General features: G+C 40.0%; 1 protein-coding gene across 1 annotated transcript; it reads left to right on the top strand.

Moving 5' to 3' along the window:
* The first annotated feature begins 559 nt into the window (after nt 1–559).
* On the top strand, nt 560–6207 carry LOC308098260 (uncharacterized protein). The gene is made up of 4 exons (XM_080446541.1): nt 560–654; nt 1951–2087; nt 3778–3925; nt 5476–6207. Exons 2-4 carry the CDS (start codon nt 1957–1959, stop codon nt 5599–5601), a joined length of 405 nt encoding a protein of 134 aa, XP_080302667.1. The 5' UTR covers nt 560–654; nt 1951–1956; the 3' UTR covers nt 5602–6207.
* The last annotated feature ends 6859 nt before the right edge of the window (nt 6208–13066 follow it).

Here is a 13066-nt window from a genome sequence, read left to right on the forward strand (position 1 = left end):
TCATGATTTCTGTGTGGCAATTAAAATGTAGACTTCTGAGCTACTGAATTCCCAGAATTGAAACTAAGAAAAGGTAGCCCATCCACAGCTATTTTTATTTTATTAGATTTTTTTTTAATGAAGCCATGCCCTCTACAATACTCTTTGGCTCATGGAGGCTTAATTATTTTACGTACAAACTACATTTGTGAATCGATTCATAATCGCCCATGTCCGCATCACGATTAATCTATGAATCAATTATTTTTGACACCACTACCGTATACTTGCAAAGCCATGAAAATGTTCATTTTCTGTTAGAAATAGTTATAGTACATGTAGGTAAGGGTACCTTGGTGTATGCTGTTGAAGCAAATAGCAGCACTTTTTCTGGTTTAGCAGTCACTTGGTATAAAACATTTTAAGGATGAATAGCAGCAGTTATTCAAATTAGCACACGCACACACAAAAAAGCATTTCTTTCCTAATGTCCGAATGTCAACTGAATTTCAAGGGGGCGTGAACTCTCAGCCAGCAGGAGACCAGTTGCTATAAAACCTTGCTCTCATACAGGAATGCCATTTACCCTAAAATCACAAGATACGACTCTTTCTTGACCGCTTCAGACCTTTCTTCTCAGCTCCTTCCCACAAAGGTGACTTTTGCAACAAACAGGTTAGTTTGCGTTTATTTCAGTGATTTTCAAATCCAATATAAATCTGCTTCTATTTTATTTATATTTTGTACTTTATAGGCTATTTGCATTTATTTAATGCCGTTCCCTCTCTCTCTCTCTCTCTCTCTCTCTCTCTCTCTCTCTCTCTCTCTCTCTGTCGGTTTCTCTCTTGCAAGCATAGCCATTGCTTTCAATTTACATTTTTAGTTAGAATATATCAACCATGCCAACGCTTTATGCAATACAGACAGCGAGAGATCATATTTAATTTTTATCTGCTATTATTTGTTTTAAAATGTTTTATACCAAGTGACTGCAAATTCTGTTATTTGTTTTAAAAAGATTTATACCAAGGTTGTTTTGCCTTACATATACAAATATTTCTAACAGCAAATTAACTTTAGTTGTTTTTTAAGCTACTTTCTCCAAGTTGTATTGTGACATGGGCCTAGATCTGTTACACACTTCAATACCTCTCACCTTTAATTATCGAAACATTTTTCGTTTTGATAGTTTTTTATTGACACTTGCTTTGCCAACGTAATACTACTTTGAATGGAATTGGTTTGAACTGACTTGAGAAAGACACAGACAGCACCCATGTTGAGCACCCATTGGCTAAAACGTAAATGTAAACGGGGTGCACGTATACATGAACACGCATTTTTGGTTTATGAACAGGTGGGATTCATCATCTGATACACCTGTGATCCGCACAAATCAAGACTGTGTACACCCTTTCATGAATTGCACGTTAGGGATGGCCAAATGGAGACATTTTATTAACCGGTTACCGTTAGGCCTTACCGATTAATTAATCGATAATCGATAAATTGTGTAAAAAAATTAAAAAAATCTAGTTTATTTTTTTTATTTTTTTTACGATTAATCGTTAGTTGTTAGTATTAATCGGTGGCCGATTTCTTAACGGTTAACGGTTACCGGTTGGCCATCCCTATTGCACGTCGTCCTTTACTTCAAAATTACAATTTACGGAGGGCTTTGTGAATGAGGCCCAATATTGCTGGATAAGCATTCCATCTGTTTGCATCCGGTTAACATTTAGGCTAATTTGGATTACAATATGACTGGATGTAACAATTACTGTAAGGGTAATGTTTACACAAATCAAATGTCAGGGCATTATTTCACTGATAATGCCACTTAATCAGTTTGACCTATGTTAATAATTCTGACAACCCAAGTCAGTCAGGAAGTCTGTTTCATAAATGCATTCAGTAAGCATGCCCTCGTTTAATCGTCTCCATTATGTTTCGTTTTCTTGATTCTTGCAGGTCACAATGAACATGTTAATGGGAGTAACCATGACACTTGACAGAGTGGAGGAAGTCAAGACCATACAATGGAAACAAGGCTCTGTGTTTGGATTCGGTGGTGACAAGAGCCAGGAATACCATGAGTGCACATACCAGTAAGTGGAAGTGAGGAGGCCAAGCTTTGAGGGGGGTGTTCTGCCATGAGTGTACATTAGAGATGCGCGGATCGCGGTTTTAGCCGCGGTTGCTGCAGTTAACCGCAGTTTGGGTGGATTTGGGTCTATCAAATATAATTATTAATTAATATTGGATAAACCGCGGGTGAAATAGTGCGGGAATTAAATTAATGATATCAATCTATAGGCCTATAATAGCTTTTAAAAAGCACTACATTTCACCGTGTGTGCGTTTGTAGTATTTTAATATTACGTCATGTTACACCAGGCACAAAATAGCCGCTCACTACATGTTGCTTTGCAGCGAGCCAGTGTTGCCAGGTTGCGACAACTTGCGAGAGAAATAAGCAGCCAGGTCTATGAAAACAAGCCCACAACAAGTGCCTAACAAAAGTCGCTTATAAAAAGCCGACATGGCAACAAAGTGGTTGAAAGCGAAAGTAACTCAATGAACTGAATGAAGACTTGCGCTTGTTGTTACCATGGTTGTGGATTGTATACAGTCACTGCATCGCGACAGTGGTGAGTGACATTGTTTATAAGAAAACTAACGTCAGGAAAATAACAATTATTTGGTGCGGTTGGTGCGGATCTATAAATAGGATGATATAATTACCGCGGGTGGATGGCGGATGGATAATGAACTTGTTAACACGGATTTGGGTGACAAAAAAACCCATCCGCGCATCTCTAGTGTACATAAATATGAGTGGTACTGACTGGGTGGGTTATAAAGGGGAATCCTACTATAAATGCGCAAAATCTACATATGGCTGTGCCCTGGGTTGACTCCCACTATGTCAGTTTTCCACCAGTTTCAGGTGCCTTCTCTTTCTGACCTTGTCTGTGACCTGTGTTTGTGACCCCTGTGTCCCTTTTATGTCTGTACAGTATATGGACATAAAAGGGACACAGGCAGACATAGGGGTACAACTGGTATTCTGACAACGGGTACAGCTGCTATTGGATACCGGGGCATGACTTCCCACTTGCATCGTTCTAGAGTAGGCCGTTGCCCGTAGTTAATAATGTAATTCAAGTGAATCGTCTCGCGTTGCAGGCGTGCCTATAACAAGTTCACATATTATGTGAACTATGTGTTCGACACATATTGCTGACACTTTGCCCCTTAATCCCATGTACGCACTGTTTCGTTTTTTTCTCACACCTTAACTAGCGTCCATAGCATGTCATGTACAGTATATATCTGCCGCTATGCTCACGCACCTTACCTCAGGTACTTACCGCACCTCATGTCTTACCTCAGGTACTTATCCGATACCATGTGTAAATATGTAGATAATTTGTTTGTTTTTATTGGTTTCTCTCCTCTCCCCTTCTTCTTCTTCCCGTTCTCTATAGAAATAACCAAAACGACGGAGCTTGCAGAAAAACTAATTTCACCCACTGTTTTACACCTGTAAACCTGTGATGTGACAATAAAGATGATTCTGATTCTGATTCTAGTTGACTATCTCGTGTGCCAATTATAGTGAAAACATGGAATATTTAGTGATGTTAAAATCTGTAGTCCAAGATTACTCCATAGTTATACTCTTGATCAATGTCCAAACTTACTCAATGTCCAAACTCCATACATGTGTTTTTGCTGAATTTCCTCAGTAGAATACATTGTACATGTATAATAACTTACTGTGTTTTACTACAGAATTCAACGAGGTAAAATTCCGGTCTACATCCAGGTCGGCTTGACCGACGCAACGCAAAGCCTCAAGGTTGATCACGATTTTCAGTTCGGAATGCAGAACGGAGTCATCTTCCTGGTCCTCCACGACAAGAATCAGACTCCCTACCAGGTACCCAGATATTCTACAAGCACATCTTAGAAGTGTCTGTTGTAGCAATTATTTAAAAAAGCTCACCATGGAGAAAACGTAGCCACAATTTCGATACCTAGAGTTCTGAAAGGCTTGCAGTAGAATTCAAATTGTCATTTCCTAAAACTCTAAATTGTATAATTAAAAATGGATGTTCACAATTATCAATGAATGGTCTCAATCCTCTCACTATAGAGAGGCTCATCACTGTCAAACAGTAAACTGACCTTACATGACCTTACGTGAATATGATATAATGGATAAATTTTTTAAATCAATTTTTCCACTTGCTGAAACTGACGCCACTTAGCTTTGAGCAACAGTGGTGAGTGCGACACAAGGCTTGTCATATTTATATACAGTAAAGTTTATTTACAATACCAGTTTAACAAAGACAATGATGCCAGCACTCACATTCTGTCCTTCAGGTAGGCTACTTCTTGTAATTTAAAGTAAGACAGGAGACATTTTGGATGCATTTTGGCTCTACATGCCTTCATCAGCGTAATCTGATTGTTTACTCTGATGAAGACTTAGAGGCTAAATGCGTCCGACTACCATGTCGCTTGTCTTACTTTAAAATAAAATAAGTACTGTACCTGAAGGACAGAATGTGATTGCTGGCATCATTCTCTTTATGTTGAGTTTTTTAGAGCAGAGCACCCGGCAAGATCTAGAATTATAGAAAGAGGTAGAAAGAGTGGAATAGATGCACTTCCAGACTGTTTTAGGTTTTTCATTTCATTTCTACTTCTACCTTTTGTGTGAAAACCATGTTAAAACACATATGAATGAAAGCAGAGTAGTTAATGACATACTTAAAGGAGAATTTTGGACTAAAGTTTTCTTACCTTTTCTATGACGTTATGATATCTTAGGATGAATGGTACAGTAGAACATTTTCATAACTCCACCCCTGAGCCGCCACAGCTTAAAAGGTGCGCGGATAGGCCTTAGGTTAGAAAAAAAAAAAAAAAACAGAAGTCTCGCTAGACAAGATTGAAATCTCGAGATTTCAATCTCGTCTAGCGAGACTTCTGTTTTTTTTGGGTTGCATAGTGTTCTGTCACTATGAACGTCAGATCTCACCAAAAAAAATTAATAAAAAAGCTATTAAAATATGTGATCTAACCTAAGGCCTATCCGCGCACCTTTTAAGCTGTGGCGGCTCAGGGGTGGAGTTATGAAATTTTTCTACTGTACCATTCATCCTAAGATATCATAACGTCATAGAAAAGGTAAGAAAACTTTAGTCCAAAATTCTCCTTTAAGAGACTAAAGCGTCTCTGGAGGACTTACAGTATATTGACAATAAAATGTGTTTAGCTACAGTGGCCTTAGCACTTTCCTTGTGTAATAATATGTTGATTATTTCAATTGGGCTTTGATAGTGGTCGCTGTCCATATATAGTGCAAACACTTTATTTTACTGTGGGTTTAAAAACGGTCTGTATAGCCAACATAAGCGTTCACCAAATTGTATTTATTCTCAGATGATCCTAATCTTTATCCACCTGATGTATTTTCAGCATCGTTTCATGATGAACCCCAAGCAGCAGTGGCTGAGTAATGCCAATGAAATATTGAAATTGAAAACCGACAACAAGGTAGACCTTTCCTGGATCGCTGGAGATTACCTTCGCAACTTTGACTGAAATCTGGTTGCGAATCCAACTTCAGGGCCGGTACAATCAAAACTGAAAACGTTTGTTTGCCGTTTTTTATTTCTTGTGCTGCACTGTAATTGTATTGTGGTTTTATTCTGCTTTATTATCCGCGCTAGGCCGGAACGACACGGGTTATCAAAATATTGATGACCCGTGTCTGCAAAGCATCACGATGTGATACATTGTGACGCTTATAAATGTTGGATTTTCGCTAGTTGGCTCATAATGATGATGCTTAAAGGGGTTCTAGTTAACTTCAGAGATCAAAAAAAGAAAAACAACTGTTGTCAAACAGTTTTTCAGCAGTTTGTTCCCCTTCAGCCAATCAGCAGCTCCTTTTCCCAACCACCAGCCATATGACGCAAGGGGACTTTAGAATGGGCTATGCCGAAAATAGGTTGCTTTATTCGGATACATACGTGTCACTGCCCGCCCCTGCCGGTTCTCTGAATTTGTATTTTTAAATAGGCTCTGTCATGATTAATTGACCACAAAACAACTAAGTGGAGCAACAAATTTTTTGGTTGCTCCACAGTGCCCTCTACAGATCTGGTCAATCGAAAAATTCCAAAAAGAAAAGAAAAGGCTGCACACTCGATGGAGATTTATTTGAATGAGAAACCAACAATTCGACCTAGCAAGGTCTTCAGGTCATACTTTAATATAACAGCAAGATAGTTTTAAAGGTTTTTGCTGCCCTTCCAGTCAATAGCAATGGTTTGTGGTTGCTTTTCGGGACCGTAAATTCCAAGATGGTGGATTTGAATTGTCTGAAAAACAGGCTTCAAAACGGTTAAGTAGAAACCAATGGGTGACATCACCGTTCCCTGTGTCAATTCTTTTTTACAGTCAATGTATGCGTGTATGCTTAGGGTACTTAGGCCCGGAAACAGAATACCAGACTACGCCACCCTGGGAATTTCATCCAGAGAATATCACATAAATTCACACTTCAAAATACCCAACAACAGGTTTAATAAGAAGTGGGGAGCAGAGTCAGAGACGTGTTTCCAGTACAATAAATGTATTTATTTAGACTCAGGGCAGACACTTAATACTTCAATTCCTCAAAACTGTAAGGGGAAGGTCATCAGATTATAAATATCGTTCTTAATTACAAAACCTATTTCAAATTGAATGACTCAAATGCATTAGCAAAAAGGGTTAAAATTACACCTTGTCCATTGTCCAATACTTTTACCAGTAGCGGGGGTACCAGTGGTGTCCACACATGGAGGAGGGAATTTCAACGCCACCAGAAAGTGCACACGCTGTTACATTCACTGTCTGTAAAGCACAAACATAATGGTTAGGGACTGTTCGTTATTTAGTTACCAGGTGGTCCTGACTGATGAGATTTTTTTTTTACCCCCCCCCCTCGACCTATTTTGTTGTTTATTTTCTCTCTCGCACTCTCTCTGACTCTCACCCCGCGTTATTTACAGTGGCACAGCGACACTGCCGTCAGAACACGATACAGTATAATAGCAGCAGCAGTTGGCACATGTGGCCCATCAGAACACAATATAGTAAATGCTATTACCTTAAACTATCCCAATGTGCTCTTGTGCTCTGGGGTGATGGTGAGGAATTCCCTCATCAGGGCATGTATGTCCAAGGTGTCCAGAATGTCACTGATATTTGTTTCTGAGCCATGCTGTAAACTACTAAACAATCTGTCTGACTGTTCAGAGCTTGTGCGCCTCGCACGTAAAGTAAACAACAGGAAACAGTGGACAGGTCGGCAGAAGCTCATTCGTGATGACAATAAAAAAAACAAAAGCCTATGACAGCCTTAAAAATAAAATAGGCCTATTTTCTTTTATTCCCCAACCCAGTCCCATTTTTTATGTATATGAATAACGTGACATATATTATATATATTTTCCATCCTTCCCCCTTCCTGTTGTTTGTCCAGTGGTTCTATAGGTACGTCGCAAGCCCCCAGAGCCGCGGTGGAAGAGGCCGTCGCCTGGTGGTCAATCTGAGAATGCATTACTTCCGCATTTAAAATGCTATTGCGCGTGCATCTACCGTTTGTGCGCCTGCTCAGAACTCTATGGCCGCGCCTATTCGACCCAATATTGCATAGACCCAATATTAGACTTCCGGCAGACTTCCGGGTGCTTCAAACGCCGCTGAGCAACTTTCATTGAAATGAATAGCTGGGGGCGGGGCAGTCCGTCCTCTAGATATATTATTACTCTTTGGTACGTCGAAACATACGCCACAAGTGGCCGGAAGTTCCATCCACTATATGGGGAAAACCCATATAATGGGAGTGGATGGAACTTCCGCCCACTTGTTGTGTATGTGTTAACGTACCTACTGCGTCCTATGAATGAGTTTGATGGGAAGTAAACAGAAGTGGGAGATACCAAGTCGAGCCACCATACAGTGTAAACTTGATTTAGATATAGTGGAGTAAAACGTATGAAAAACTAAACATTTTTTAAATACAAAATTCAACTAATCAAATTTGTATGACCCCCCTAAAGCCAAAAAAAACATGCCTCCCCCCAGGGCAAGAAGGGGGGGTTTGATGACCCCCCCTTCTTCTGGGCCATACCAAATAACGACCAGTCCCTTAACTCATTCAGTGCCAAGCAAATAAAAAAAATATTGCCCAAAGTGCCAGCGATTTTTCGATTTTCTTACCTTTTCAAGTAGTCACAGAATATTTATCTCCAGTATGATCGATCCCCTGATGGTTGCTAATCACGGAGGGTTTCACTGTGCTTCTGTGGAAAAAAAAATCTTGATCAGGGACATACGCTGTGCACCAATGTTGTCGTGTTGAGGATTTCTTTGTGTCTGTCTGTCAAACATGTGGTGCGTGGCCCCGACCGGAACGGCTTGGAGCGTTAGGCGGTCTTGCTCCGAGTTCGCTCCTATCTTTTAAAAAAACAAAATGCATGGTATTTACTAGGTCTCCAAATATAAATCCCTTTACTGGTATTTACACTCAAGTTGAACAAATTGAGCTGGTCACATCTTATAAATACCTGGGCATTTGGTTAGATGCCAAACTCTCATTTAAGGTTCATGTGGAGAATCAAAAAATGGAGGACAAACTGGCTTCCTCTACAGAAGCAGGTCCTGTTTTTCTTTTTCCAGCAGAAAGACTATTGTTCAATTTGACTATGGGGATATACTGTATATGCATGCTTTACTCTCCACACTGAAGCCTCTGGAAGCAGTCTACCACAGTGTTCTGCGTTTTATTACTGGCAATGATTATCTCACACATCACTGTATTTTATTATATGGGTTGGCCATCTCTCGCAGTTCGTAGAGAGCAACATTGTATTTTACTTATTTATAAGGCCTTGTGTGGTAAACTTCCTTTATACCTATCCTCGCTTTTGAAACCAAAGGTTACTGGACATTCAACACGTTCACAAACACACATTAGATATACCAGTCCATGTAAGAGCAGTGAACAAGGAAAGACTGCTTTCAAGTATTATGCTCCACACAAATGGAACAAACTTCAGGACTCTGATCTCTGAAGCTGGTGCGATTGGTCTCAATAGAGACACGCAGGGTGCTTCTAAATCGCATGCCGGAGACGGTAGGGGGCGTGGCCAGGAATAGAGTCTATATGATGTTTTGCATAGTATTGTATATTTGTCTGTCATTAAATGTTTCGATGAATTGAGTACAAAGGACCACAATGGAAACAAGCCATAGGCTTTCCTGGGTTTAAAATCCTCTTAGCAGACCTTGTATTGAACTGTACTTTTTACTGTACCTTCTACTTTACTGTGTTTTTTTTTTGCAAACTGCTAATAAAGAATTCAATCAATATTCAATCAATCACACCACAGTCAGGTGCCACCGGCTCTGCTCCTTCAACTTTTTATGTTGCCACAGATCTGTGGAACAGGTCCCATCAACATGTTGTTGAACTTGTTCAAGTAGGCTAAGTGACAATACCATTCTTGATTCTTATTGATTCTTGATATTGTGTTTAAAGTTGCGTGTGGTAATCTTGTGGAGGCTTGATTTTATTTTGAGCTGGGATGGTGGTAAATCCAGTACCTTAAGTCATTGTTGCACTCCCAGTTTCTCACTAATGTCACTTTCTAAACACCAAGTTTTAAACAGGAAAACTGATAAATCTGTTCATTTTAGATTGAAGTTAACGGCTGCCTTGCAGAACACCCTATTGTGTCAAAGGTTCACATTACCATTTTTGCTCTAATAAATGGTAAATACTCCCATCTAGTGGGCACTTAGGTGAACACGACACATTAAATTAATGTCAAGTATGATATTGTACTACGACAAGCTACATGTTCCTTCAATAAGTAGTCAGTAGGTACAACAAATGCATATGTTAACCCCAATAAAATCTTAACCTGAATTCATAAAAGTTACAGTAGGCTCACAGGAGGATTGTTTTCTCCATGCAAGTAGCCTGTAGGTTTCCCCTAAGTGATAGCACCCATTCAATCTACGATTCTGCACTTATTTTAGTGAATAAATGTTTTATTTGATCCAATCTCTATGGAGACATTTCTGATAGAGACATTTCTGATCGTGTTCAGTGCCTGCTTGCTGCACACAACATACAATACAAGAGTCCACTAGATGCCACTAGATGACAATTTATGTCATATAAAAGGTGGTGCTATTATGCTTTGCATTGAGCTTTGCTTAATTCAATTAAGGCACATTGTTGTGTTGTTTGTTTTTAATCTATAGTTAATCAGTATAGTTGTTCATCAATGTGTTCATGGGGATCTGTTCCTCTATGTAGGCTTTATTTTCCTTGTGGACCTGCCATGTGGACTTTTACTTGTTTCTGCCTTATGTTTTTTTTAACCTTATGTTTGACATGCATCCACAGCAACGTTCCCTCCTACCTCAAAGCAGTGGAGCTACTCACGCCACAAACCTCCACATGCAATGCAACCATCACTCTGGAAACACTAACCTTCTCCACACTCCCAGGATCAAGATCCGTACCATGGGCCTTAATTCTACTTCGCCCCTCCTTGACTATGGAATGCCCTCCCTGACCACCTGAGAGCACCCAGTCTGTTGATGTTTTTAAGAGAGGGCTAAAGACCTTCCTTTTTAACAAAGCATTCTTTTAGCTACACAGTCGGCTACTGGTTTTAGCTTTATGCCTTCATGTTATTTTAATCCTTTTTAAATATTTACGTTATAGTTGTGTGTTGTTTTTATGCAAATGTTTTACTGTAGCACTTTGAGATTAGTTTCAAAGTGCATTATATTATACAGTAGGTTAGTAATACCTGAGATAGAGCCAATGCTGAAAATGTTTGCCAGTATTGCCAGTACCTGGCAATATGGATTTGGTTCCTACTTGCAACCTAATTTCGATATCCATCCCATGGGGCAGCAGGCATGTGGTGTACGTAGGGGTCATCAATATGTCCGTTCATGGACAAACATGTCCGTGGCAATACTAATCTATGTCCGTGGGACTTTCCTTTTTTTTTTACAAATAATATTGTCTATAATTTCTTTTTTTTAATATTCACAATCTAATCTTAAAAAAATGTGACATGCTCATTGATATGTTGCAGGAGATTTGTGGTATTGTACGGGATATCTGTACCACGTACAGTGCGTCATACGTACGGTAGGCCTTTGAGTCAAGTCAACGTTATGACCACAGTGGAAAATATCAAAAACATGGCATATCATCTGTTGAGAAGGAGCACCAAGGCAAAGGAGGGCAAAACTGGACAAGTAAAGCACATTTTCGTCAGTTGAGGGAAAGTGTTTCAGAGTGTCCAATAATAACTTTAACAACTAAATTATAATAACACCCAACAAGCATAATCCATGGAAACCCTTGATCCACAGCCTCACCATCAGACCTAGCCTGGCATTGGCCAGGCCGCCAGACTGATAACGTGGATTCACTCTCACGTTCCTCCCCGGTATCAGTCTGGACTTCGGCCAATAAGGAGCGAGTATGAGAAATCAGAAAATGATTTTGATGCTTTTCACTGTTGTACAGACAGCAGTTGAAACGCAGTCACTGATTGGCCCAATCATTTTATGATTTCTCATAGTCGCTCCCTATGGGCCGAAGTCCAGACTGATACCGGTGAGAAACGTGAGAGTGAATCCACGTTAGCAGTCTGGCCAATGCCAGGCTACATCAGACTACATCAGACTTTGATCAGAGGCTACACCTCTGATCAAAGTTAGGCACCTTTTCATCAAACTATTGTGACACTGCATTCCTTTAAATCCTGCCATGCCCTTCATTAATCACTCATCATCTACATAATGATCTGTTTTGACTCTCAAGTATTTTTCCATTGTTCCATCGGCATACTTTCTCATCAACATAGATTACAGTATCTGTTCACTTTAATGGTGAACAGATACTGAACCACAACTTGTGAAGCTATTTACGTTGACAAACAAAAAACTAGTTTAGCTGGTAGAACTTCTCCTGTCCTCAAGTAATACTGTCCTCTGAAAAGCCATCTGTCTATATACTGTAATAACCATATGAAGTAAACATGTCTTCACCTTTGCAGCTAAGTGGACGTTTTTCTCCTGCAATGTAAGATGGAAGCACTATGTACTGATAAGACCCAATTATTTAAATCCCAAACATGGAATATACTTGGACCATTCCACATTTAATGCCTGTTGAAGGACTGCCGCACCTGCCAGTGTACAGTGATACCTTCCCAGTCTCCAGGTTTTCTAAAGTATAGCTAACCACTTTAACCCTGACATCCCAATTTTGGGCATGCCATTATCGGTTATAATTGCTGATCTACAAACTCACAACATGTCGTGATGTGTTGTGAGCTTGCCCCCAAAATAATAGGGGGGGTGCAGCGCCCCCGGTTTGTCAACGGGGGGGGGGGGGGTGGGATGCTGCGCGGAGCCCTGCTTCTAAATTTTCGCCGTTTTTCCTTTTTCTTCACGCCGTTTGGTGCCCCCCCAGGTTGGTGCCCCCCCAGGTTGGTGCCCTGTGCTTCAGCACCTCAAGCCCGTTGGATAAGCCACCACTGGTTAAAGCTGAGTGTTAGTTGAATAAATAAACATTTGGAATATTGCAGTACATTCATATTTCTGATACAAACAGGCAAACATACTAATGCGGAAATTTCACAAATGCTCTGTACATGTCAAGGTTTCACTCTTTAAAGCATTCTGTACACCATTGTATACGGCTCACTTATGGAGTAACTACAAAGCTAGCAGCATGCGAAAACTAAAAGTAGCATATAATGATGCTCTACGGTTGCTGGTGAGGGTACCAAGATGGCACAGTGCCAGCCAGCTGTTTGTAAACCTGGGGGTACCTACATGTCAAGCCCTGTTAAGAAATTTAATGTACAAATTCATATGTCGTCTTGAAAAGTCTGACAATCATGTTATTAAGATTTTAATTAACCCTGTCAAAAGTTCTACTCGGTACTCCTCCACGATATGGAGACATTGG

This window comes from Gymnoscopelus braueri (assembly GCF_963280865.1).
Source record: "Gymnoscopelus braueri genome assembly, chromosome: 13".
In the NCBI taxonomy this organism is placed as follows: domain Eukaryota; kingdom Metazoa; phylum Chordata; class Actinopteri; order Myctophiformes; family Myctophidae; genus Gymnoscopelus; species Gymnoscopelus braueri.

Bases quoted from the DNA above. Each gene is read 5' to 3' on its own strand.
- LOC308098260 (XM_080446541.1), top strand. From the start codon at position 1,957: ATGAACATGTTAATGGGAGTAACCATGACACTTGACAGAGTGGAGGAA. The intron at 2,088-3,777 runs GTAAGTGGAAGT...GTTTTACTACAG, and splicing joins TACCATGAGTGCACATACCA to AATTCAACGAGGTAAAATTC. The intron at 3,926-5,475 runs GTACCCAGATAT...ATGTATTTTCAG, and splicing joins AGAATCAGACTCCCTACCAG to CATCGTTTCATGATGAACCC.